This window comes from Argiope bruennichi, chromosome 4 (assembly GCF_947563725.1).
Source record: "Argiope bruennichi chromosome 4, qqArgBrue1.1, whole genome shotgun sequence".
Lineage (NCBI taxonomy): Eukaryota > Metazoa > Arthropoda > Arachnida > Araneae > Araneidae > Argiope > Argiope bruennichi.
Genome location: NC_079154.1, coordinates 69,570,222 through 69,594,878, shown reverse-complemented (window position 1 = coordinate 69,594,878; position 24,657 = coordinate 69,570,222). Strand labels below are relative to the sequence as shown.

Genomic DNA, 24,657 nt, shown 5'->3' with positions numbered 1-24,657 from the left:
GGGTCAGAAGATATCTGACACCAGAAGAAGCGCATCTGTTCCAATGGATTTAAAAAGCGGATTTTGAACCTGCAATAGTCTGGTCTCGAAGTTGCGATCTTGCCACCAGGCCACAATGGTCCTGCATTCGGTGTGATGATTATGGTTTCTGAAAAAACGATTTTTTGACCTCAAATCATTTTTAATATTATCATTTTAACGAAAATAAATACTTATGTCTCTGCTCTGTAACAGCTATAGATTTCAGATGCTGTGCTTTATAACAATGCAAATTATTTAACCTTCTGTTGCAATATTTTTATGAAACTTTTCTTAAGTCTTTAAGCAAAATGGATTTTAAAAAGAAGAAAGTTTTTACTGACACACGAATTTATTCAAATAAAACAGAACCAGTAATTGATCTGATGATCTTTCTACTTGCTGTTGTTGAATGATACCTCATTTGAAAGCTGTTCATTTTTTTCCCCTTGATTGAGTTAAAAAAAAAAAATCCTAAATGAATGATTAGGAAAAAAAAAAGTTTTGTTTTTTTCCGTCAAATATTGAATCTTTTCAGTCGAATGAATAATTACGATATTTTCAACTACGGGGTGCCTAGAAAAATGTTGCAAATGAGTCTGCAAACTTGCTCCAACGTTTTCTTAATGTTTCTACATTATTTCCTAGAAAATATTATTAAGATAATCAATTGGAATTGAAAGATTTCTTTTTAATTTATTAAATTATTCTTTGACTTAAGGTTGACTAATGCTCCATTTTCTTATTTATTTTTTGAATTTTGTATTAGAGATTTTTTTTTTTTAAGACACAAATGGAAAGAGCCTAAGAAGCCCTGATTTAATTCATTTAATGTCTTTATTTGTTTGCTATTATGTATTTGGCGCTTTTGGCGATCAGCTGGTTCGCCTAGATTAATGTTCGCTTAAATTTTCAATTAAATATTTTATATGACTTGGTTTTTAAGTAACTTCTTCAGCAAAATATTTAAGCTTCAAATTTTTATAATCATATAACTCATAATATTATAGAAGCTTTACGCTGTTTTGTTCATTGTACTATGCATCGATCTAATTTTTTATTACTTGTAAAAACTGAGCGTTTAATTGAAGAGAAAGTGATTAAACTCCAATTAATACAAAAGTTTTTGTTGAAACAAAACATGTTTTAAAAAAATATAATTACAGAATACAGAATCGTTCGACATTGATGTCACATGCGCACTACAGAATATTTTTTACAATTTTTGTAATGCCTTAAAAATTTATTCAATGAAAATTACTCTAATTCATCATATAAAAATTCAGTTTTTAATTTTACTTTTAAGAGAATTTAAATGATGTAAACAATTATATTTTATTTTGTTTCAATCAGTAAATGTATTTCTGAAAAAATTTTGAAATCTAAATTTTATATTTGGTTCTAAGGAATTCTATTCAGTGAAATATTCTTGATACATCAACTTTAAAATAAGGAGAGCGTTTCTGTTTTCTGTGGCCAAATCTAGTCGAATAATGATGTTTTGTATATCAACCAGTAAGTATTAAAGGACAATCAACAGTTTCTTAATCTTTTGTTAATCAATCTTGAGGAAACTTTATGCACTCATTGGCGTACCGACATCGAAACAGTCAATGAAATAGACTAAAATCGCACTTTTTATAATATTCAAATTTTAAATATTATTAAAAATAATATAATATAAAAATTATTTAAAAAATTCATTTAATGTCTTTTTTATTACATACAAATTACGCAATTGTCATTTTCTTTAAATTTAGAAGTTTTCCGAGTGCGGTTATAGAAGTCGCACTCGAAAAAGGTAAGAGGTACGAAAGGTAAACAATTGTGTTTGTCAAAGGTGGGTTAGCATAACTACATCTTATATAAAATTAAACATACCATCGAATTATAGTACGAAAATACTATTTTCTTTTGTTTATAACTCGTTGTTGTTTTCTATAGTGTAATACAAATTAGGGTTTTGAGGGGGGGGGGAATTGTTCTTAATTAAATATCTTATTGTCAGATAACTTTTATGTATTAAAAAAATGAGTAAAGCTATTTTTCATGTTCTTTTAAAGTTATTTAAAAATCACTAAAAAATCTCTGCTCAGATTATGAGCTATACGCAGTTTATGGAGTTATTTTCGCCTTCCTGTCCAAAATAAAATCGATAAGCGTTTAAAAGTAGCAATTACGTTTATTTAACAAAATAGCAATAAAAAAGAACGACTTTTGTTTCGACGATTCTGAGATTGCCGTAAATATATCGGAAAGCGGGTCGAGTTACGCACTCGAACACATTCAGAGAAAGTAAATATCCGGCCGAGGTCCGGAAATCGAAATGGTTCGTTTAATGTGTGTTCTTTATTGTTTTTTTTTTCTCTCTCTCCTTCCCTCCCTCCCTACTAGAAGAGAAATCTTTGCGGCCAGCATCTCAATTTTGTGTCGCCTTGGCCGACGTTGCGCACTTCCGCTTTGTCCCTCTGCACCGTTCGCGAATATTAAAACCTTTTTTGATTGGTGCGTATCACGCCGGAATCGAGATCCATATCGTGCTCTATCCGATTCGCGGGAAGTGAAGTCACGGTGACGTAACAAGATGGCGGCCAAGAAAGCTTCATTAGAATGACAAAAATCTTAACATTTTTAATTAATATTTTTATGATTTAGTTTTCCCTTCATTCTATTTTATACCTTAAAAGATTTGAATAATAATTATGTAAAATTGAATATTTTGAAATAGAATTTTTTGTTTTGCTTTTAGAATAAACAAATTGTAAAAAAATTAAAGTAGGCAACATACTTTTTCAAATTTTCAGCAATTTTTTTTAATGGTTGAAAACGATGAAGTACGATCAATTTGATCGATGAATCGAATAAATCTCGTAGTTAAAAATTTCACACGTTTTGAGAAACTGATAAAAAAATAATTTAGAATGAATTTCTCCTTTCTTTTTTTATTTTAATAAAAATCATCAATGAAAAATTCTGCAGTTTTATAAGTTTGAGTTTGGGTTTTATGGCACAAAAGCCATTTTTTGGATAAGCTGCCCCGCACTCGTGGTATTAAAATATTTGCATCAATTTATAATAAAAACCAAATTCATAATAACTAGAAATCCAAATGTCTGAAAGTGTAAAAATGTGTCATGAAAAAGCGCAACAACAATGATGTAAGGCATGGAACAGTACTAAAAAGCGCAACTGGCAATATTTGATAGATGATTATAAAGCCCAATATTTTTTAAAAAACTAAAAAGGTTAACATGTGGAGTTTTGAAAAGCAACTCGTCCACATCATGGTCAGATTTCTCAAAAAAATAAATAAATAAATAAATTAAATAAAGTAAGACGCTGTGAAGAAGATCTTGGACATTCCACAAGAATGCATAAAACAGACATAGGATTGTTATAAATTCAGAACAATGTTGTTGATTCCCCCTCATCAACAAATGTCAAAACATCAACAAATCGAGTATGACCAATCCTCAATCTAGTTAAAATGGTGCGGTTTTATATCGCTGGAGCTGTCTTCTACTTTCCTTTAATTGATTCATTTTGAAAGTGAGGCAATTTTACGTAATTAAATTATTAATACTCTTTCTTGGGCTTCTAGTACATATTTTAAAATATTAAAATTTCCTTTAGATAATTAAATCACAATAAAAGGAACACACTTGATTAAAGCAAAATGATTTTTTTTTAATTCATAAAATTCTCATTGCACTCTCATGTCAAGGAATTAGATTTTATTTTTAAGTTACAATTTCGTAACTTTTCTTGGCTTTAATGAAATCTCTTATCATTTTGAGAAGAATTTGAAAAGAATTTGATTATTATGGCCAGATGATATAGCATTTACATTGAGCGAGAATTTTTTCATGATGATATTGATTGAGTTCCTCCTGATTTTTTCTCCACTTATTGCTAGTACCAGTTACTACGAAAAGTTGCCACAAAAAAATTCAATTTCTCGAAACAGCCATGACTTTAGATTGCATCTAGTTCCATTGTGTCAGGTGCAGCGGCCAATTCCGGACAATCCACAACACGCGTGTCAACTGAAGAGGAAAGACAACGCTGCAATTATTGAACAATACTTTTTCTGCTTTCAACACTAGTGCTGAATGAAAAGACTCACCCGTGTGTCAAATGATGGCGACGTGAGGTTAAGTCTCCATCAACGCTGGAAAGTGGACACAGGTCAGAAAATGGGAGCTCAGAGGGTCAACGACGGACCTCACCCTTAGCTGAGCGAAAGGTCTTGGGCAACTCTGACGGGCGGCCCCAATTGCGACAGTCTAGATGGACGATCGGGCCTCTTTTGTCCTGTCCTTTGTTTCGATTTGTGGGTCAAAGGGCCCTTTTTCTCTCTCTCTTCAGTTTTGTAAACAACGGGAATCACTGGTCCGAGAAATGTGTCACAACGTGTTAATGTAAAGTCAGGGAATGCTTTGACAGATTAATCTTTGTGTCACGTTTCATCATAATGGTCTAAAGAGTTTCGCAAGGTGATGGTCATTTCTTATTCCGGTATATCTCTCTGCATGGTACTACTATCTAGCTTAAAAGAAGTTCTTATATCTATGTTATGAAAATCCGAAATCAGTCAAAACCCGAATTAATTAGGGAAAAACGCGTTCTAACTGACAGCTCTAGGAAGAGCCCATTTTATTCGTGTTTTGACTGATTTTTTAGACAATATTATTTGTATCTATCCAAAATTATTATATTAAACTATACTTAGTAAAACAATATTTGAAGACAGAACCTATCTTTGAAGGAAGAGAAAAAAAATACTTTATTTGGATATTGTTTAACACAATATCGTTATTACAAATTACTTATTTTGATAAGGCAAACTTCTGTAACACTTGGAATTGCAAAGAGAACCGTTCTTCATACAGAAACATATCTTTGAAGAACAATCTTTTTTACAAGAACAACGGACAAACGCTTGCCCAGTTCCTACAACTCCTTTTCTTGCTGTCGTTCTCAGCGCAATTTCTTGATTTGGTACTCGTTCTTGAATCGAGAAAATGTACAGCGATACATCGGATTCAGATCTGAAAATCGGTGAATATAATAAAGTTTTATATCAAACTTGTACTCTGATTAGCTGTAGTCTACTGTATAAATACTTACAGAATTTAAAGTTAATATAAATAGTTATTATATAGTTATAACTAGAGAAAATAATAGATAAATAATCAGATAAAACAGGTTCTCCCTAGCGCAGTCAGTTAGAACGCGTTTTTCCTAAATAATTCGGGTTACCCCTAGTTAAAACGCGTTTTACCTTGCTAATTCGCGTTTTTTCACTGTAATGTCTACATGTTTTGTTGGAAGTGTAGGCATTTGAATGTTTGAACTGGTCAGGGAAGATTTTGCATACAGATGAGCGTTTCTGAATCTTGGAATGTATCTCATTCCGTTTCCGAAGGGAAAAAAAAAATCAACCATAAATATTTTTAAAAAGGAGAAGAATTGGTTACATGCAGTTTTAATAAATGGTAAACGAAAGGACATTTAATAAGTTTCTTTTGTGAATTTTGTTGACATGCATATCCTCCAGCAGCTATGGAAATCAAGTGAAAACTATGGAATTGCGTATATCTAGTAAAAAAAAAAACTGCAAAAAACGTCGAAAAACCCCTTTACCCGTCTCACAGTAAAGCGAATTGTGAAAGTATTTTTAGCAGGGTTAAGGGTAGGAGGGGGAAGAAATTTTTGTCAGTATGAATATCAAAACACTGGTGTCACTCCTCATAATAGAAATGAATATGGGAATGGGTTATGATGCCGTTGACTTATAAAACTGATGACAATGATGACTAAAAAAAGCAAAAGTGATTGCTAATCAATGAATAAGAATTGTAAATGTCTAACAAATAGTCTTAATTTGTTTCATCAACAAATTTGTTTTGCATGAAAACTGATCAATGGTGACATAAAAAAAAGCGAAAGTGATTGCTAATCAATGAAAAAAAAAATCTAAATTAGTCTTAATTTGTTTGATCAACAAAATCGTGTTAAGTGATTAAAAAAAATATTTTATTTACACGTTTAGATAAAAATAGGCGTTTCTTAAATAATCTTGAATAATGTTTGAAAATGTTTGTTTGAAATTTAAACTGATTATTAATTATTTATTCTTATTACAAATTGTTTTAAAATTAAATATTTGCTTTAAAATTAAATTAATTAAATTCTTTAGAAATATCTGTTGAATAATTTCCTGATATTGCGTTATATATAACATATTACTAAGAAGTGCTACTGATGATTAGGTAATCAACATTGGAGGGTATGGGCATGTTCTAAATTCATTTATGCTCAAATATTAAACCTTTGACTCTTATACGTGCTACTACTAAAAGAATATCTCGGTAGCAAGTATCGTCGAATTTTTGCAAACTTTGAAATGTAATCTATATGTTAAATCCTCGCGTAATTTTCTGAATTTGGCAAATCTTGCTGATTTCGATTGCATTAAAAATTATTGTAATTCTGGAGATTATGTATTTTTTCTAGATTATATTTTAACCATATGTTAAGAGCTCTTGGATTTCAAATAATTTTTTTCAAATTATCTCCTATTTCTGTTTCATGCGTCAGAAATGTTGAAGCTTCTATTTATAAACGGCAGAAAATTATCTCAATACAGAACTAAGATACAAGATGAAACAAAAATTGCCACGTCATTTAACACTAAATACCATGATTTGTGAAATGTCACAGTTGAAACGTTTATCATATACATAAATGAGATCGTAATCTTTATTCTTAAGACTTTATATCGAAATATAAAAGCATTTCAGAGGAGTTGCTAAAAAAAATGGGCAATGTGCTGTATTCATGACAGTAAAAGGTCAATTTACATTTCATTGCTTTGACGGTTTTCAAATATAAAACATTTTTATGCGATGATTTAAAAAAAATACCTAGGTAAATAATTTTTTTATCAATTTCGCATTCCTGGTTATTCCAGTCATTCCATTTATTTGCATTAAGTAGTTTGGCCTTTAAATTTCGGCTCATTAAAAAGTATAATGAATTAAAGGATCCAGAAACACATCTTTTGGTAATCTTTATATTACAACAATTAAATAATTCTAGAGTGGATAATGAGGATGTTTATTATTTTATCAATGATTTGTATAAGAACCGTGACAGAACTGATGGTTATAGCTTAAAATTTTCATAAATAAAAATTTCCACTTTATTTATAAATAATAAAAATAACTCTCTAAAGCGTTTATAAATTTCATTTAAACTTTCTTTCGAATGTATTTTTAATAATAAGCATATTGTATTATTGCCAAAAAGTATTATTACTAGAAGCATAACTTTTGAGCCTAAAATAATTTATGTTTCGTTTAACATGTACTCAATATATATTTTAGAAATGTGTAGCTTTCAATATTTTTATTCTTTTTCTTTAAAAAAATCATAAAAATGTAGTAGGATTTTAAATCGATTTCTTGATTTTTTTTTTTTTTTTTTTTTTTTTTTTTTTTTTTGTGCGTCAAATTTTTTTCGTTAGGATCAAACTCACTTAGATAATTCCATGAAATAATACTGCATACTCAAGGAATTCCTGGTTATTAAAAACAACATTTTGTATCATGATTTAGAGTAGAAAAAGGAATTAAAACCACATTTTTATCAATAGTACGGTAGATAATTGTAAATGGTTGTTATTCCTAGGCGGATTAGTAGAATAATGATAACCATGTAACGTTTTATGGATAATTACAGCCGAACTTGCTTATAGCTAATCTGAATATACCTCAGTTATTGATTGCAGAAATTTTAATATGTGGAAATATAGAAATAGGTCCACATTTTAAAATTCCAATGAGAGGGGATCGTAGGGTATACTTAGACTCCGTGATCTTCAATTCACTTCGAATGTTAGGTAACGGTGAATGACATAATTAAATTGCGCACGAAGTAAAAAAATAATTACATAATCAGGAAAAAAATAATGCAAAATAACCAATTACTTTAACCAGATAGATACTTGATACTGAAATTTCTATATGATCGATATATGGAAATTTCTGTATGATCGATATATAGAGATTTCTGTATGATCGATATATAGAAATTTCTGTATGATCGATATATAGAAATTTCTATATGATCGATATATAGAAATTTCTGTATGATCGATATATAGAAATTTCTATATGATCGATATATAGAAATTTCTGTATGATCGATATATAGAAATTTCTATATGATCGATATATAGAAATTTCTGTATGATCGATATATAGAAATTTCTATATGATCGATATATAGAAATTACTATATGATCGATATATAGAAATTTCTGTATGATCGATATATAGAAATTTCTATATGATCGATATATAGAAATTTCTATATGATCGATATATAGAAATTTCTGTATGATCGATATATAGAAATTTCTATATGATCGATATATAGAAATTACTATATGATCGATATATAGAAATTTCTGTATGATCGATATATAGAAATTTCTATATGATCGATATATAGAAATTTCTATATATATATATATTGCAAAATCCTCATTTTCTTCCTAAAAGATAATGAACGGCTAATTCTTTTGAAGTTAAAAGAAACTTATAAATATCAAAATAATGAACACATTTTTTAATGCATTAATAACAAAGACTTTTCGTAATTGTTAATAAAGCACTTGACCGAATTCCATGCATGTTTCTTTCTCATCGTGCTTTCCTTTGTCTTTATTAGTTTAAACTGCAGTTTATTTTCCGTCAGCACTGCTCAGACAGACGATTAAATTTTCTTAATTTTAAGAGGAGGGATTGATATAGAAACTCACGCGTTTTTTTTTTTTTTTTACCCATTAGAAAAAACTTTTTGTAAAAAGCATTAGTCTGCAATAATTCCTGGGGAATCCCGCTCGTCATTTTCAGTTTGCTCGAGAAAGTTCATGACATATTGGTCCCATCTTTTAATTCAAGTAAATTAAGCTAATATTCTTTCACTCGTAAAAATTTTCATTTAGAATCATATTCACTACAAAAGATTCTAAACTGAATTTAAAGTAAAAATTTCACCAAATTTATTAAAGGGGTTCATTGAACAAACTTAAGAATGACTCATCGGCAAACGTCTATTGCTTTTTCTAACGCAATACTGATCTTCCGATATTTACTTTCCCGGTAAAAGTCATTGAAATAGTCTTTTTTTTCTTATTTAATTTATATTTATCTTATATACGGAATCAGTTATTACTTTTTAATTGCAGTAAATATACTTTACTTTAAAGCCAAAATTTCTGTTCGATATATAAAAATTTTATTCAATACTGAGAAACTGTTTCTGCTGAAAATCCAAGATTCCCAATAAAAGTTTAATATATTGAGATTTTCTGTTTATGAGTATTCTACAATATAAGTTTTACAAGAAAGCAAAATTTTGATTCACTGTCTGTGTACAATGCCTTGTTGCTGAATTTTTAAAGCATTGCAATGGCATTTAATCATAACTACTTGATTCATTCAATGTATTCTATGCATATCGTCATTACAATCAAATTATCAGTTCAAAGTATTAAAAAAATCTTTCGCTTAAACAACTGATTGTGAAATTATTATCTATATTGTCGACATTTCAACTGCATTGAAATTACAATTCTTTTTAAATCTTTTTACCCACTGACCTTTATGAGTATGGATACTTCATCATTAAGATACAGTAGAACTTAGTATTCGAATGGATTGGAACCATAATCATTTCGGGAAATAGAAAACTTTGTTAATATAAACTGAAATCTAAGCCATGATTTCTTTTCTATTCATAGGATTTTCCCGAAATATTTATTATTAAAAATGATCACCTTACGATAAAGACATTCTACAATATGAAAATCGGATCCAACGTCCTTTCTAAAAAAAGTATTTATTTCATTAAAATATGAAATATATAGTTAGAAAAGATTAAGGTTAACCAAGACCCCAGAGCATGCCAATGAATTACACCGGATGAGTGTAAATGCACGTTAATTAACTATCTACTTTGTACTGTTAGTGAAAAATGGACATAAATTTATTAAAGATAATTAGTAGATGACCGTTTTCCTATTTATGTCACTTATACTCCAATAGAACTTTTAATATTCCAATAGTTACTTTTTAATTTGTTTATCTGGGTCCCGATCTTTTTAATTCACCTAATATAGCGTCCCATTATATAATTAAATTGAATATCTCAGCTATCATAGTATTATATGAGACTACTATATCCATTATCAGTGATAAAAAATGCCCTTCATTTATGTAATAACAAAATCTTACAGCTAATTTCCTGTATAGCAACAAATAACAAAAATTAAAACATATCCTAATTTATTTCAAGGTAATGGTATTTCGATAAAAGTATCACAAAAATTGATTTCTTTATTTATAAAAGCGGTATCAACAGACGAAAGTTTAATCCATGAAACTATTCCATTGTTGATATTAATGAAAATTGTTTCAAAATGTGTTGTATTTTTGTGTCTAAATTAAATTTTATTTTGAATCGAAGAAATTTTAAGATAAAAATATTGGGGTATCGATATCAACTTACGATGAGCTTCCTTAAAAATTTGCTGATTGTATACATCCAGTTGTTGATTATATAACATGCATTCTTGCGTTTAGGAAATAATAGATTGGTTTTGAATCCACATTTCTGATTTCCGATATTTGAAGTTAGCATGCTCCTTAGCAAAATAAAAACCAATTGATGAAAACTATCAATGGAATATAAAAGCCATAATTGCATTAAACTTGTAATAATTGTAAACTTATATAACTTGTAAATAATTCGATGCACTCGCATACACAATAAGTTTTTTTTTATGAAAGTTATAGTTCTGAACATTTTTAAATAATGACACACGGATGTAAGAATCAAAGCATTTACAAGTTATTCAAGTTCAACAAATTTTGAAACTTGTACTTAAAAAAATATAAAGGTTATTTGTTTCATTTCCCCGCAAAACCAATGTTATGATCTTATTAATTATTTCCATACTTCAGAACTTATTTTAACCAGTGTTAGTGGTCTTCCTTAAACTTTCTCGCATACTCTCTAATTAACTTGCCATGCCTGAGAACACCTTACATGGCAGTGACGTACAATAATTACGAAATCTTAACTTTTGGCGTGAATTAAGCATTTTCTCTGGATCTATCGTGTTAACATTGGCGAATTTTTTGGCGAATAATCCCTGACATGCATTAATAGTATCCGAAAATCGAATTTGTGCTTTAGACATGTTTTTCCCATCCAATTGAAACACAAATTTGACATAAATCTGCATTTGTAATCACAAATTCACGAAGCAAATTTGATATATTTAAGTCATTGCTTTTTTGAATTATCTAGTTTACGTGTTTCTGAAAGTACAGAACAACAAACAGGCAATTTGTGGTTGGATTCGGCTCAAAACTTGATAGGAGTGTTATAGTGCTATAGATATTAAATCTGTACCGAATTTTGTCCATCTAGTTTACTTGCAGTCACAAAATCCCAGAACCAAATTTATACTTAACCAAATCAAATACCTAGTTCGAATTTTTTGACGATTACTATAATTTCTCTATAATACAAATACATTTAACTTCATGCATGCTTTAAACTTTTTATTATTGGTAATACTATTTCAGACAGTCTACGAATTTGTAACTTGCTGTTATATTGTGTTCTTTAACTATGTCTTCTAACGTATTGTTTCTTTTCTGCAGATCTTCCGAGCCAAGTGCCGCCCCTCACACCCGGAACGAATCAAAAGATGGCTCAGGCGATTTCTGCGAGTTTCAGCAGTTGGGAAAAGGAGAGGGAGCAGTACCACATTTCCGAAGGTACAGAACATAGTCTTGTTCCCATCTTCATTAATTTAATTTTGAAACATCCATAGACAGAACATAGTTTTCTTTCCTTTTCATTAATTTAATTTTGAAACCGTCATAGACGGGAAACAAATGACATTCACACTTCGATATTTCAATGAATTGTTTGTCAGAGGCCATAGTTTCTACGTCATCCGACAGAGTTGTCGTCGAAATGTACCTTTCAAGTCAACATAGTTGCAGTCATCTCTGTAGCTATTACTGATTCACGGTAGTGGTGATTGCAATTTTTTTCAGGAATGATTGTTTTATCAAAACTTACGTGGCTTTTCATTTTGTGTACCAAGTTTAAATGTTTCTGAGAAAACAAACTGATGGTGATAATGGTTTGTTTCAAATGAATCATCCATTCTGAACCGAGCTATATCCAACTCATTACTTAGTTGAATGACTGTTTCAAAAACCAACACGATTTAGAGAGCAATTACACATTTTTTTTTTTTGTTGTTGTTGAAAAATAACTAACTCTCTACAACCTAATTTTGTTCAAGATCCCTTTCGGATATTATTTTTAAATGCATCTTCTTTTTAATTCAGTTCATTTGTTCAAAGAAAAAATCACATATTTATAATAAATTCCAATTCTAATATTATATATGACCTTTTGTTGCCAAATATTTATAAAAACATAACAAAGCTTGTAGATTCTACATCAGAGGCATTCTATTTATCCAACAGGAACAAGATTAATTTACTATGTAAAAACTATTCTTTACAAGGATCATTGCTTTGATATTCGCATTATATAGTAATTAGTAATGTATAGAATTTTCATAATAATTAATTTGCCTTTATAATAAAGGAAAATTTTACTTAAAACTCTTTGCTAATATTTTAATATTTTTTCCTTAAAATTAATGAACTTGAATATTAAAATGTCATAATGCTGCTCCAATGGCCGGTGACAATAAATCTTGTTCATATAAATCACCAACCTCAAATGTTAAGAGATAAATTAGGATTCAATGATAATTTGTTGAATAAATTTATTTATATTTTTATATTAATGTAAAAAGAGAAACCCAGTCAATACATAAATAATACTTATATAACATAGAATATAATATTTATATTCTAATATGTAAATATACTGTTTCTCCCGTGAAAATATTCTTCTTTTTTTTCCGCTGATACATTTGTATAAATTTTGCCTTAATTGCACGTCGAACAAAAATTCATGAAAATTAACCCCGAGAAGGGAATTGTACAAGAATCATTTAATTTTACATTCTTTTTTCATTTATGAAAGAAGAGACTTTATAAATAATTTTGAAATGTCAATTAAATATATATATATTGGTCATATACAATTTTTAACTAAAAACGAAAAATTTTAAGCCTTATTATGAAATTAATTTTATTCCGAAGTTTAAATTTAATTTTTGAAATTTATAATTCCTAATTAAATAAACAGATTTATATTCTTGTGGATATATAATGTAATGACAGTTTTTGTATGCAGTTATTTTATTTCTTTTTGAGTTCTTTATTAGTCGTGAACTTTTATTCAATTAATATTAAGTCTTTAGTACAAGAAATGATATAAACAGTAATAAAAAATATCCAACATGAAATTTTGCCTTTTCTTAATTATTTTTGAAATTTATACACGGCCCCGCCGAATCATTTCTGGTAATTGAAGTGAATTAGTTAACAGCAAAAATCGGAAGAGTTATTTATCCCCTTCAGAACTTATTTACACACAAGATAACAGAACCTTGTCATATAAAGCCCCCGGATAGTTTATTTCTCGGTATTAGATTACAAACCTTCCCCCGCCCCTTCTTTCCTTGCATCTCGGCCGTTTCCATCAAGGAAGTTTTGAAGCAGTCGCTATGAATTGCTAGATTGATTCGGACAGTGGACTAGTCGTATCTCATCATCACCAGATCGTAAATTACATCCTTGAATTATTTTTACGAAAACGTTCGAAATTCCGCAGGGTGAACCATCGTCCCATCAAGATGGCGGACCGTCAGTCATGTCTCTAAGGTCAGGACTGTAAATTAGATCCCTGAATTATTTCGCATGTAAGAATCGCTCTCTTGTCTTTTGCTGGCTCACGCGAAATCGTGCATGGATCCATACAAGGGCGACGACCGGGAAGTCATCTGGGGAGATCGTGATAGAATATATGAATTTTCTTCTTGGTCTACAAGTATAACAAGTACGAAGGTGGATTCTATTGTCGAATACAAAACCCCAAGCTATGAAGAAAATGTCAGTGTAATCTTGACAGTAGTCTCCGTGGGTAATGAGCATTGACTTTTTAAAATCATTTCTCTTCTCAGAACTCCTGCCATTTCTTAGTAAGAGAAAAATAAAATCTACTACCATAGCTAAGATGACGCTTCAAATTCGTATTATCTGTTGAACTGCTTTGTTTTCTTCGTAACTTTGCAATTACCTGCTTTATTTATGAAAATAGGGTATTGAATTACTCGACTTTTGCATAAAAAAGGACATGTAATCTATATTTGCGTGCCATTCTTTTATAGATAATTTTTTATTATAAGGTCAGGATAATATAAAAAGAAAGAATTATGTAGCCACAAAAAAAAGTAATTTCAAATAAATTCCATAAAAGATCAGATTTAGTTAATTTCAATTTCATGGGGAAATTACAGTATATGTTTTTAATTTAATCATAAGGTAAGATAAAAAAAAACCACATATAAATTATAACGTTCAAATTCTAACGCATCAAGTTGTTTACATAAAAGAATTTTTTTTAAAGACTTACTGTTAAAAATAAATATTTCAAATTAATTTTTTTAAAAATCTTATAAAATCCTGATTGTTAGGTCAATGCTAATTTTTAACATGTTATTTAAGAATAAAAACTTCAACACATTAAATTTTTAATCGTAAAATGATTTTTCTTGACAGTTTTGATTAAAATTTGAAATTGTGACGACACGACAAGAGTTTTTTTCCCATCACATTCAAATAAATTTAGGTTTCTGAATTGAAGGACAACTACTTGTGAAGTGTCTGAATTTTGATACCATGAAAAGGAGATTACTATATTTATTGCTAAAATAATGATGTGAGTAATCTGAAGAATTTGATATTAGAAAAATAAGAAATAAATTAATAAATTACTGCTAAACGAAATTTACTAGAAAAGGGTGAGAAATTATTTAAAAAAAACTCATGTATTACTAAAAAAATGTTTACAAAATTTATCTTTAAATTAGTTAAAGCCAGAAGTCAGAAAATCACTTGTCATTCACTCCTTCCAAATGAGCTTGATCTGAAAGATTTCTTACTTTCTTCTTTCTTTCTCTTATCTTTCTTCTAATTGATACTTAAATTAATTAGAACTTGCTTCTATCTCAGAAACTCCAAGACTGATTTAACCCTTTAAGGGGCCATTTTTTTCTAGTCATATTATGTTAAAATATTTTTAGACTTGAAATTAGAATAAGAAAAGGGATTCATTTAGCTTATTAGATAAATTTAATTTGATTAATTTATTAATTTGGTTAAATAATAATTAAGTAACAAATCAAGACACATCACTTTGTCTGAGATACAGAACTGAAGCATCTAAGTTTCTGACTTACTAAAAAAATTTGTCAGAACTTATGCCAACATACATAATTTCATACAAAGATTGATAAATTTGGTAGGAAGCATACTTACCACGGCCCTAGAAAGGGTTAAAAAAAATTTCAATCTTCGAATTAACTGGTAATATAAATATTCGTTTCTTCTTCATTTTGAGAAACTAGTTTGTTCATCTTCCACCCCACCTTTATCCAGCATTTTGATTAAAAATAAAAAATACAAGGTCATCTCTAAATTTACTTTGTCATCAATACAGAGAAATTATCATAATCTCAAAAATTCCCAACTCGAGATTTTTGACGAATCTCCCTGCTTCAGACTTTCCTGGATTAAAAAAACACATTTAGGCTGTCTGTCTGTGAGCACATTGACTCAAAACGCTTTGAACTAAATAGAAAAAAATTGGTTTACGAACTTTAGGCCAAATTAATTTCTATTCAAATATTGAAAGAAATCATACTGAGAAAGTCTATCTGTCTAGCCTTTCGAGTACAAGTGAACTCAATAACTGTAAAACTTAAAGAGCTAGATTGTTAAAACTTAATACTCAGGTTTAGTATCTAAAATACATATTCTTATCAAATGTTGAACCAAATCAGCATAAAGGTTTACCTTCTGTCGGTCTGTATTTTCAAATGCTTGTAAACGTAACAATTCATATACAAGACTTAAATTGATGTGTTCGGTAATATAATCTTATAACTACAGCTACAGTTCCATGTTGAATTTTTTTTGAGGGGGGGGGGAGACATCCAAAATATATATTCGCACGACGGATTCAATAAAAATGCTCATTCTCAAAGATCTGTATTTCGTAATTATTATTCTCCTATGCCATACAAGACATTTTATTTGCGGGAAAAGGTATAAGACCTTTATTGGAGAGTATGCGAGAAAGTTTCGGGGGGACTGCTCTCGCTGATTTTTAAATAGAATTCTTTTTAATACTGCTTTGCTTAATTCTGATGCAATGATTCTGTAAAAGTAACGTTAGGTGTTGCAGTAAGTGATTTTTTTTTCTTTCTTATAAAGCTCTACGTTCACAGATTAGGTCTTTATTTTCTTGAGATATTCTGATGACGTAAAACTTTTCAGATACTTAGTTACGTTACATAATGTCGTTGATTTCTGAGTTTTAAAGTGATTCATCTTCAATTTTCTGGAGATTTTCCAGTGCTTCTTGGCAGTCTTCTTTATTCTCCGAGATTAGTCGAGTGCATTTCTTCGCGTGACTGGTCCCCGTGAGAGTAACGGTTTCGTTGTGGGCGAAGGGAAATCATTATTTTCGAGAGAAAAAACAGCAGCCAGACCGTGTCCGCTAAAGACACCTGGACGAAGATCTCATTTGATTCTACTTTCGCTCAGCTGAAGAATATTATTATTTAAGAGAGTCGAGATTTGTTGCCATGTTCTTTTCCTTTTATTATTATTTTTATTCTCCACCCCGAGTGTCTGCCGGCACGAACTTCAGTGTCAGCTGCTATCGTTCGCTTTGATTTCAGTTGTGTATTCAAATAGCAGAACCCTGAACGATTGGTCTCTCTCTTTTTTTTTTTTTTAATCATTTGTTCTTGTTCTTGATGATGTGTTCTTTTTTTCTGATTCACTCCAAAATGGTTGACTTGAAGTAGTATGAATTTTATTCATTAACTAGCTAACATACCCATTATTGATCGGATTGAAATTGCTTTCATGTTTTGTACTAATGAAAAATGAACTTTTTATTTAATCGTCACAAACATTCAATAAAATCATTCTTGTACTTCAGAAAATCTGAGAAAAAATTGAAGTATATTTAACATAACATATATTAATGGCAAAATTTATTTATTGCATATCAAATCATTATATATGCATTTAATAATTTTAATGTGTAAAATTCTTTTGCAAAAAATGTTACAACTCACAAAATTCTTATATCGTCTGCAGTTGTATTTTAACTAGATGAAAAATTCGGTTACATTTATACATTTTTTAATTATCTGGCAGTTTCCCCAAACATTAGAAACTTATCAAATGATTGTTAAAATTTTTTTAATCAAAGGAAACGTTTATAACATTATTTAATTAAAATTTTATTAATTTTCTCTCTTTGCTATCTTTTCACAATTTTAAATTTAGCCTACTAAACAAATTTTGGATACAAACATTTGTTCGTATGCACAAATAAAAAATTAGCTATTTGATTAATTTTTTTGAAACATTAATTAAAATCTTCCTTATACTTCATAATATATGAGCAAAATTAATATATACATATATTCAGTAGTTTGAATTTCTATGGAGAGAAAAAATGTAGGCATTTAGCTTCATTTATATGATTAAAAATAAAAGGGAAAAATCATTTTAAGTTAAATGCATATTCCAATTGCCTTTCAGTATTTTCAAAAGATATCCTTAAAAAGTAAAAATTGAATAAATTGATCCTTTAGCTTGCAAGAGAAGAAATTGGGGTAAATTATTAGAATAAAGAAGTTAAGTTAAGCGACTAGGTCAGAATTTATTTGATATATTGTACTTTACATATCATCTAGCTATAAACTGTTGGGGTATTAGAGTTGGGAGATTATATTCAACAGCAAGGGGATTTGCTGAGCTTTTTAAAAAAAATTATGACAAAGGTATTTCATTGCTTAAAATGTAAATATTGGAGGGGGCGGGGACACAATTTTTTTTATTTGGTAGCTGATTTCTATGGTCCAACTAAAGAATGTTATATTTTACCGTCTTTAACCTGTTAACCGGGTAATTATCTCATATTCAATTCGTTTTTCATTGAAATATTTCGTCATACCCAGTTAACAGGTTAAAGAACTTATGATCGATTGTTGCTTTATAACAGAAGATTTTTTTTTTAGCAAATGCATATTATCTGTTTTTCTTGATACGATATTTTAAAAATTTGCTTGTAAGTTTTAAGATTAAACAATCACAAATATCACAGATGTTCTTTCCCCTCTCCATCTTTTTACGAAAAGATTCTACCATTTTCATTTCATAATAAACAATATGTATATATATATATATATATAAAATTTCTTTAATTTTTTTATAATTATTTAAAAAAAAAAAGAAAAGAAAGCAATTGCATACGACTTCAAAATCATCTTTCAATGTTCTTTACATTTTCCCCATCAATCATTTCGGTAATTTTCTCTGTGGCAAATTCTTAGAGAGCCTTGAATTTAATTCCATAATTATATCCCAAATCTTACTCTTCCACCTTTTTCCAAACACGCTCCATATGCAATCACTGTCCAATCAATGCTGCCGCCATTTGCATTCATGTAATTTGCATGTTTTGGAGCAGTCAGCCCGAGGCTGTGTGTTCGTGGCGCGTGCCATTCTGTGGCCGAAGGGCATCATAAATAGGGAGAGCCACGACGTAACCTGCGTGCAAGGCCTGCGTCTCTCATTAATCAAAGACCCCCAGAGCCAAATGGACTCCTCACTTGCACACTGCAGCTGCCGCAAAGTGCACCCAGAAAGGCAGATGGCAGATGAACGCGGTTGTCAGTTTGTTTATTTGTTCAAATTTAACTGCGACCACACTGCGATAACATTTTTTCAGTATTTTATCCTTGTTTTTTTTGTAATCGATTATTCAAGTTTTGGATATTTCGTATGGAGTTTGAAACGATACTCACATATTAGTCATTTATTAAAAAATAAATAAGTAAAAAAAAAAAAAAAAAATATTCGAACCTCTTATCCAAAAGCCTGCTAATTTTTTTATTTCGTTTTGTCTATCACTTTAAAAAAACTTTCTTTTAGTATATAGTAGACACAATGTGCAAACACACTAAAAAAAAATTAGCGTAGCAAGCTGAGAAAATATAGATTTGGTAACTTAAGTCTATGAAAAGTATTATTACAAAATGTACTTTAAAATGTACATTTTTATCAAGTTTTAAATATAATAGCGCATTTGTCTAAGCAAATGTTTTTTATAGATATTTCAAATAAACACGACATCGTGTTTTATCATTGGCAATGAAAATCACAGTGGAATAGTTCGTAGAATGGTATCATAGTTGTCTTAATGATGAGCGTTTATTCCGGAACAAAGCCGACCGCCATGGGCGTGACGTCATCATCAATGAACCGCCGCTAGACATGTAGTGTAGTATTTTTCAAACAATAGCCCCAAAAAAGATTCCTTCGCGATCAGCAGCTGAGGCAGTCCAGCTGCATGGGCCCCAGACACTCCTTCTGTGCCTGGGTATTTGACCGCCTTTTGGCAATACCTCTACATCAGCCTGGACTTGCTGTAAATGTTCCAAAGAATTTAATTTCGACGCCTCAATCTAAATGCTATGACACTGTTTTTGTTTATCATACTATTTAACAGAATACTGAAATTGTTGGGAAAGAGCAGCCGATAAATTTATTTATTTCAAAAAATTGCATATGTGTTGCAATTTTGAAAACAAAAAAAAAAAAAAAAAAAATCTTGATAATACTTCTTTTTTTTGAGAATATTTCATTTTTTTAGAGTATAAATTTAGATTTTTTTTTTTTGGTGTGTGTGTGTGTGTTTGTCTTTAAATTATCTTTCTATAAGAGAATTGATCTTTATTTAATTTAATTCTAGAGATATAAACATAATTAAAAAAAATTATCGCACCGTTTATCAGAATACTGAAATTGCTGGAGAAGAGCAGACGATAAATTTATTTATTACATAAATTTGCACACGAGTTGCAATTCTGGAGAAAAAAGCATCTTGACAATACTTCTTTTTACTGAGAATATTTCATATTTTTAATTAGAGTATTAATTTGGATTTTTTTTGTGTGTGTGTGTCGTTGTGGGTTTTTTTTTGTTGTTGTTGTTGTTGTTCTATAAGAAAATTCATTTTTCTCTTAGTTTAGATCTAGAATATATATATATATATATATATAATAAAATATGATTGAGTAAAATGAGATTTTCAGATAAATGCGGTTAATTTCCTCTCCCCCCTATTCTTCTCAACACATCCATCATTTCCTATAAAAGTAGTAATTGAAAAAAAAAAGGTTATTTTTGTTATATTTTTAAACAACAAGAATCATTTGTGGAAAATGTGTACAACTTGGATAATAACTATTTGAAAGATTATATCCATTCTGTTATTTATTTTTATCCGAACAACTTGTGTTTGGTAGTCTATTATCTAAAGCTGATTTACCTCAAACTGATAACATTCAAAACTGAGCGTTCTATAACTATACTAAAAATGTGAGACAATTTTATTTCAGATTACAAATATTATAAACTTTTTCGTGTTTATTTTATAAATGGCAATAGAAATTGCATGTTTTCGAAATTCTAAATAATATTGATTTTTACTTTTCATCAACTTTTGTTTTCAATTATTTTTAAATTGTATTTTTGTTTAGCATTAAGACCAATCATTCTACGCAGTTGTATTCTATCAATATTTTATCAAATATTATTTCAGCGGCAAAAATGCAAACTTGCAAATTGTAAGATTGAAAAAGCTCGGGATTTGTGTTATTATTGGATAAGATGTTGCTTCTATGCCTAATATTATGCGAAATGTTAGTCTCCGTTGTAATTATTTTATGATAACTTGATTATGTATTTTTCCTAACAATGATTCAACGCTTTTAGCTGCCGTATAAAAGTGAGCTTTATTATAAATGTTTTCATGCATCCTTATTCTTATGTATGAATATTTTTAACTAAGTCATGTTTAAAATTTTTTAAGTAAATTTACACTTTATAGTCCATTTATATTAGCTGTTACATGATAAATGCTTCATTTTAAACTGGTTATTAATTTTTTTATCATTAAACAAAGGTGTAATTTCAATGAAAAATGAAAACGAATAAGTCACTCAAAATCTCACAATGGAAACTTAAAACTGTGCATAAAGAATAATTCATTAAAAAGAAATATTTTTGATAATGGTGTAATTGTAGAAATAAAGTTAGAATAAATTGCTTAAAATACTTTCTAAAACAATCAGTAGTTTAATAAATTATGCTATTACCGCTGAAACGAGTTAAAGACAACCCTTTCAATTCATTTTATGGCACCTTAATACACCAACTTCCACCAATCCGCATTGTTGCAGGCGTGATTTCTCAATCCTTTAGCCAAGCCAACGTGCAATGTTTGCCATCTATCAGCAATTTTCGCGTTTGCACGTCCATTTCTCTGTTTATTTTTCGCACTTTAATAATGAACGCTCGCACGCCGACCGGAAATCGTGAAGGCTGAGCTATCAAAGCATCTGTGCACTAATGATAACAATTGCCTGCGGAATGTATAAAAATAGGATTGGAGAATTATTATAAAGTATACAATGCAGTGCCGTAGAGGAATAAAGCGTTTTTTTTAAAATTATGAATATTGCCTACAGGATTATCTATCTTAAACGAATATCCTAAAATTTCTGAAGTTAGTGATAATGTGTTTTGATTAGAAATTCATTATTCAGAATTAGAACATTGTTTCGTTTAAGATATTTCATCCCAATTATTTTATAAAAAGTTCTTTCGGCGAGATATACTGATTTTATTGAATTGAACCTCTTATGTATAAAATTTGATATCCTGAATTCTCTTAACAGTATTTTTTTTAACTTGAAATTGCGGCAAACATTTAATCCATGCTTTTAGTAACTTTATGTCTATTCTGTACATTCACTGCATGAAAAGAATACAGATTACCCTAATGAAAACGGAGAATCGCATGAAAATGGCACGCATCATTTTACTTTCAGTGCAGTAGCATAGCCAGGATAAGTGCCCGGGCCGTAACATTATTTTTTTCACTGTACTTCTCTTTAAAAATTGATATGAACTTGCTATTATTTTGTTCCCCTTAATGCTGGTGGGTGGGGACTTTATATTGTTTTTGCCACTGACTCAACAGCATGTTACCTGAATTAAAACAGATTGTTCAAAAGAATTGATATACAACCATAATCTGCGAACATAATGATTATATTCATAAATTTCTCAAAAACCTTTTATGGAATAAAACAGAATATAAAATACCGTTAGCTTTCATCTCAGCTTTGTACAGTGAAAAAGAAATACACATTAACAATATGTATAAACAATGAAAAAAATTTCATTTTTGTTGCGGTAATTAAAAATAATGCCGCAAATGATGTTTTTGTACAAATTTACTAAAATTAGGGAGGAAAATTGAATGACGATTTAACTTTATCCATTAAAAAGTAATTTTTTGACCATTTAATGAAAAAAATAACATTTTGTTTACATTTTAATAATTTAAAGTTCTAAAATAGTATAATAAAATTTCGCCGTGCACATTTTTACCCTTTAAAATAATATTTCAATTTGGTTTATTTTAAGTCCAACGATTTGTCCTGTAAAGTGCTAATAAATGGACATATACAGGAACATATTCTCATTTATCATTAGTAGAAAGGAAAAGAAGGAGTTGGAATGTTGTAAATGGATATTATTCATGTCGTATTCGGGAAATATGACATATACGTTTACCATAACGAAAAATCTGCGATTCTAGATGTATGAACTTTTTTTCAAACGTTAAGCCCCTCCCCCCGCAAGAAAAAAATCATAAGATTTGTAAAAAATGTTATTTGCCTTGTTATTAAATAATTAACATCATATTTTTTTAAAATAATGCTTGCTGCTGCTTTTGAAATAAATAAAACTAGCATAGTTGATTCCCCATCTCTTTTGTAACTAAAAAGTTTTACTTCATACATTTTTATTATAAAAATAAAGGATACTTCTTTTATGTACAGTATAATAGTAATATATTTTTGTATAGAATGTTGCAATATAATAACAAATTTTCAATTTTTGATTAGAACTTTATTTGACGTAATTATTCATCTTATTGTTATTAAAGTACAACTATGGCGTAATTAATCCTAAATGTTTCATAAGTACTTTTTTGCTCCAAGTCTCACAAAATTTAATGTTACGAATAACAGTGTCAAAGAAGTAGGTGACATTGTATGTATTCGCTTTTATTCTATATAATCTATACTATTGGTTTACTTCCAGTAATGTCTCTTGCAATAAACATATTCGTAAAATAATTAATGCAAGAAAAAGAGATATTACCACTTAATGTGTATAATTACAATATATTCACATAATTGTGTCATGTCTTACTATCAAAATCTATACAAAAAGAAAAAAAATCGCTCTTTTGAAATTAAAACTGCTAAATATAGAGAAAAATAAAATTTTCGTCACTTTTGTTTTTAAAAAAAATTACAATTCGTGCTTCTGAAGAAAACATGATCTTACATTTTGGATGTTCATCTTGAAATAGAATCCTGCTTACGAAGAGTCATTCTGACCATGTCTTGATGGAAATATACTATTCCTGTTCTTGAAAATGTAGTCAATGGTTCTTTAATTATCATGATCTTATCTCCTTAATCGAAATTGCCGATAAGAATTTTAGTAAAATCCCTCTTTGTTTTTACATAAATAATCTGAAATGCATTGATATTAAATAGTTGATTGCAATCTTTCAGATCCTCGAACATGGAGCGAAGAGGACGTGATCCGGTGGTTGTATTGGGCTATCCGAGAGTTCAGCTTGGAAGGTATCAACACAGAACTCTTCAGGATGAAGGGGAAGGACATGTGCTCGCTGGACAAGGAAGTCTTCCTGTCCATGTCGCCTCATTTCGTCGGGGAAATCTTATGGGAACATCTAGATAGACTCCTGAGAGGTGAGGATTCTTGTTGTTTCTGTCATCTTGATTAACATATTGTAAATAAAGAAAGATCTGGGTGAAGATAATGTCTCATAATTAAAATAATGCATTTAATTTTAAAAGGTAGAAATGATAGATCTCGCTTAATATATCAATATATCAGATGTAATACACTGTAAAGGTTTTTAATCATATAAAATCGACGCAAATACATTATACCCAATTAGTGTTACAGATATCTTAACCTTCTAAAGCCCCGTTCTGACGACATATGGCCTTACGGATTTGGTGTCATAAATCTGCCAACTGAACCATTATAGGACTACCCCCGCCTTCCAGCAAATTGTTAGTAAAATGAACAGACATCAAATAACCCCATAAAACCACAAGAGAGGAGAAGAGGATAAAGTGTGCTAGACTCAAGGCGGACACTTGTCTTCGGAACAGGGCTTAAAGGGCGCGTGTAT

At 29.6% G+C, this 24,657-nt stretch overlaps 1 protein-coding gene across 6 annotated transcripts in view; it reads left to right on the top strand.

Moving 5' to 3' along the window:
* Positions 1-24,657, top strand: part of LOC129965845 (ETS-like protein pointed) — a 212,512-nt gene that overhangs the window by 139,656 nt on the left and 48,199 nt on the right. For all 6 annotated transcript variants that reach the window (XM_056080066.1, XM_056080067.1, XM_056080068.1 and 3 more), the window contains 2 exons: positions 11,763-11,879; positions 24,005-24,205. In XM_056080066.1, the coding sequence (XP_055936041.1) occupies positions 11,763-11,879; positions 24,005-24,205 (318 nt within the window). The remainder of the gene's footprint in view (positions 1-11,762; positions 11,880-24,004; positions 24,206-24,657) is intronic.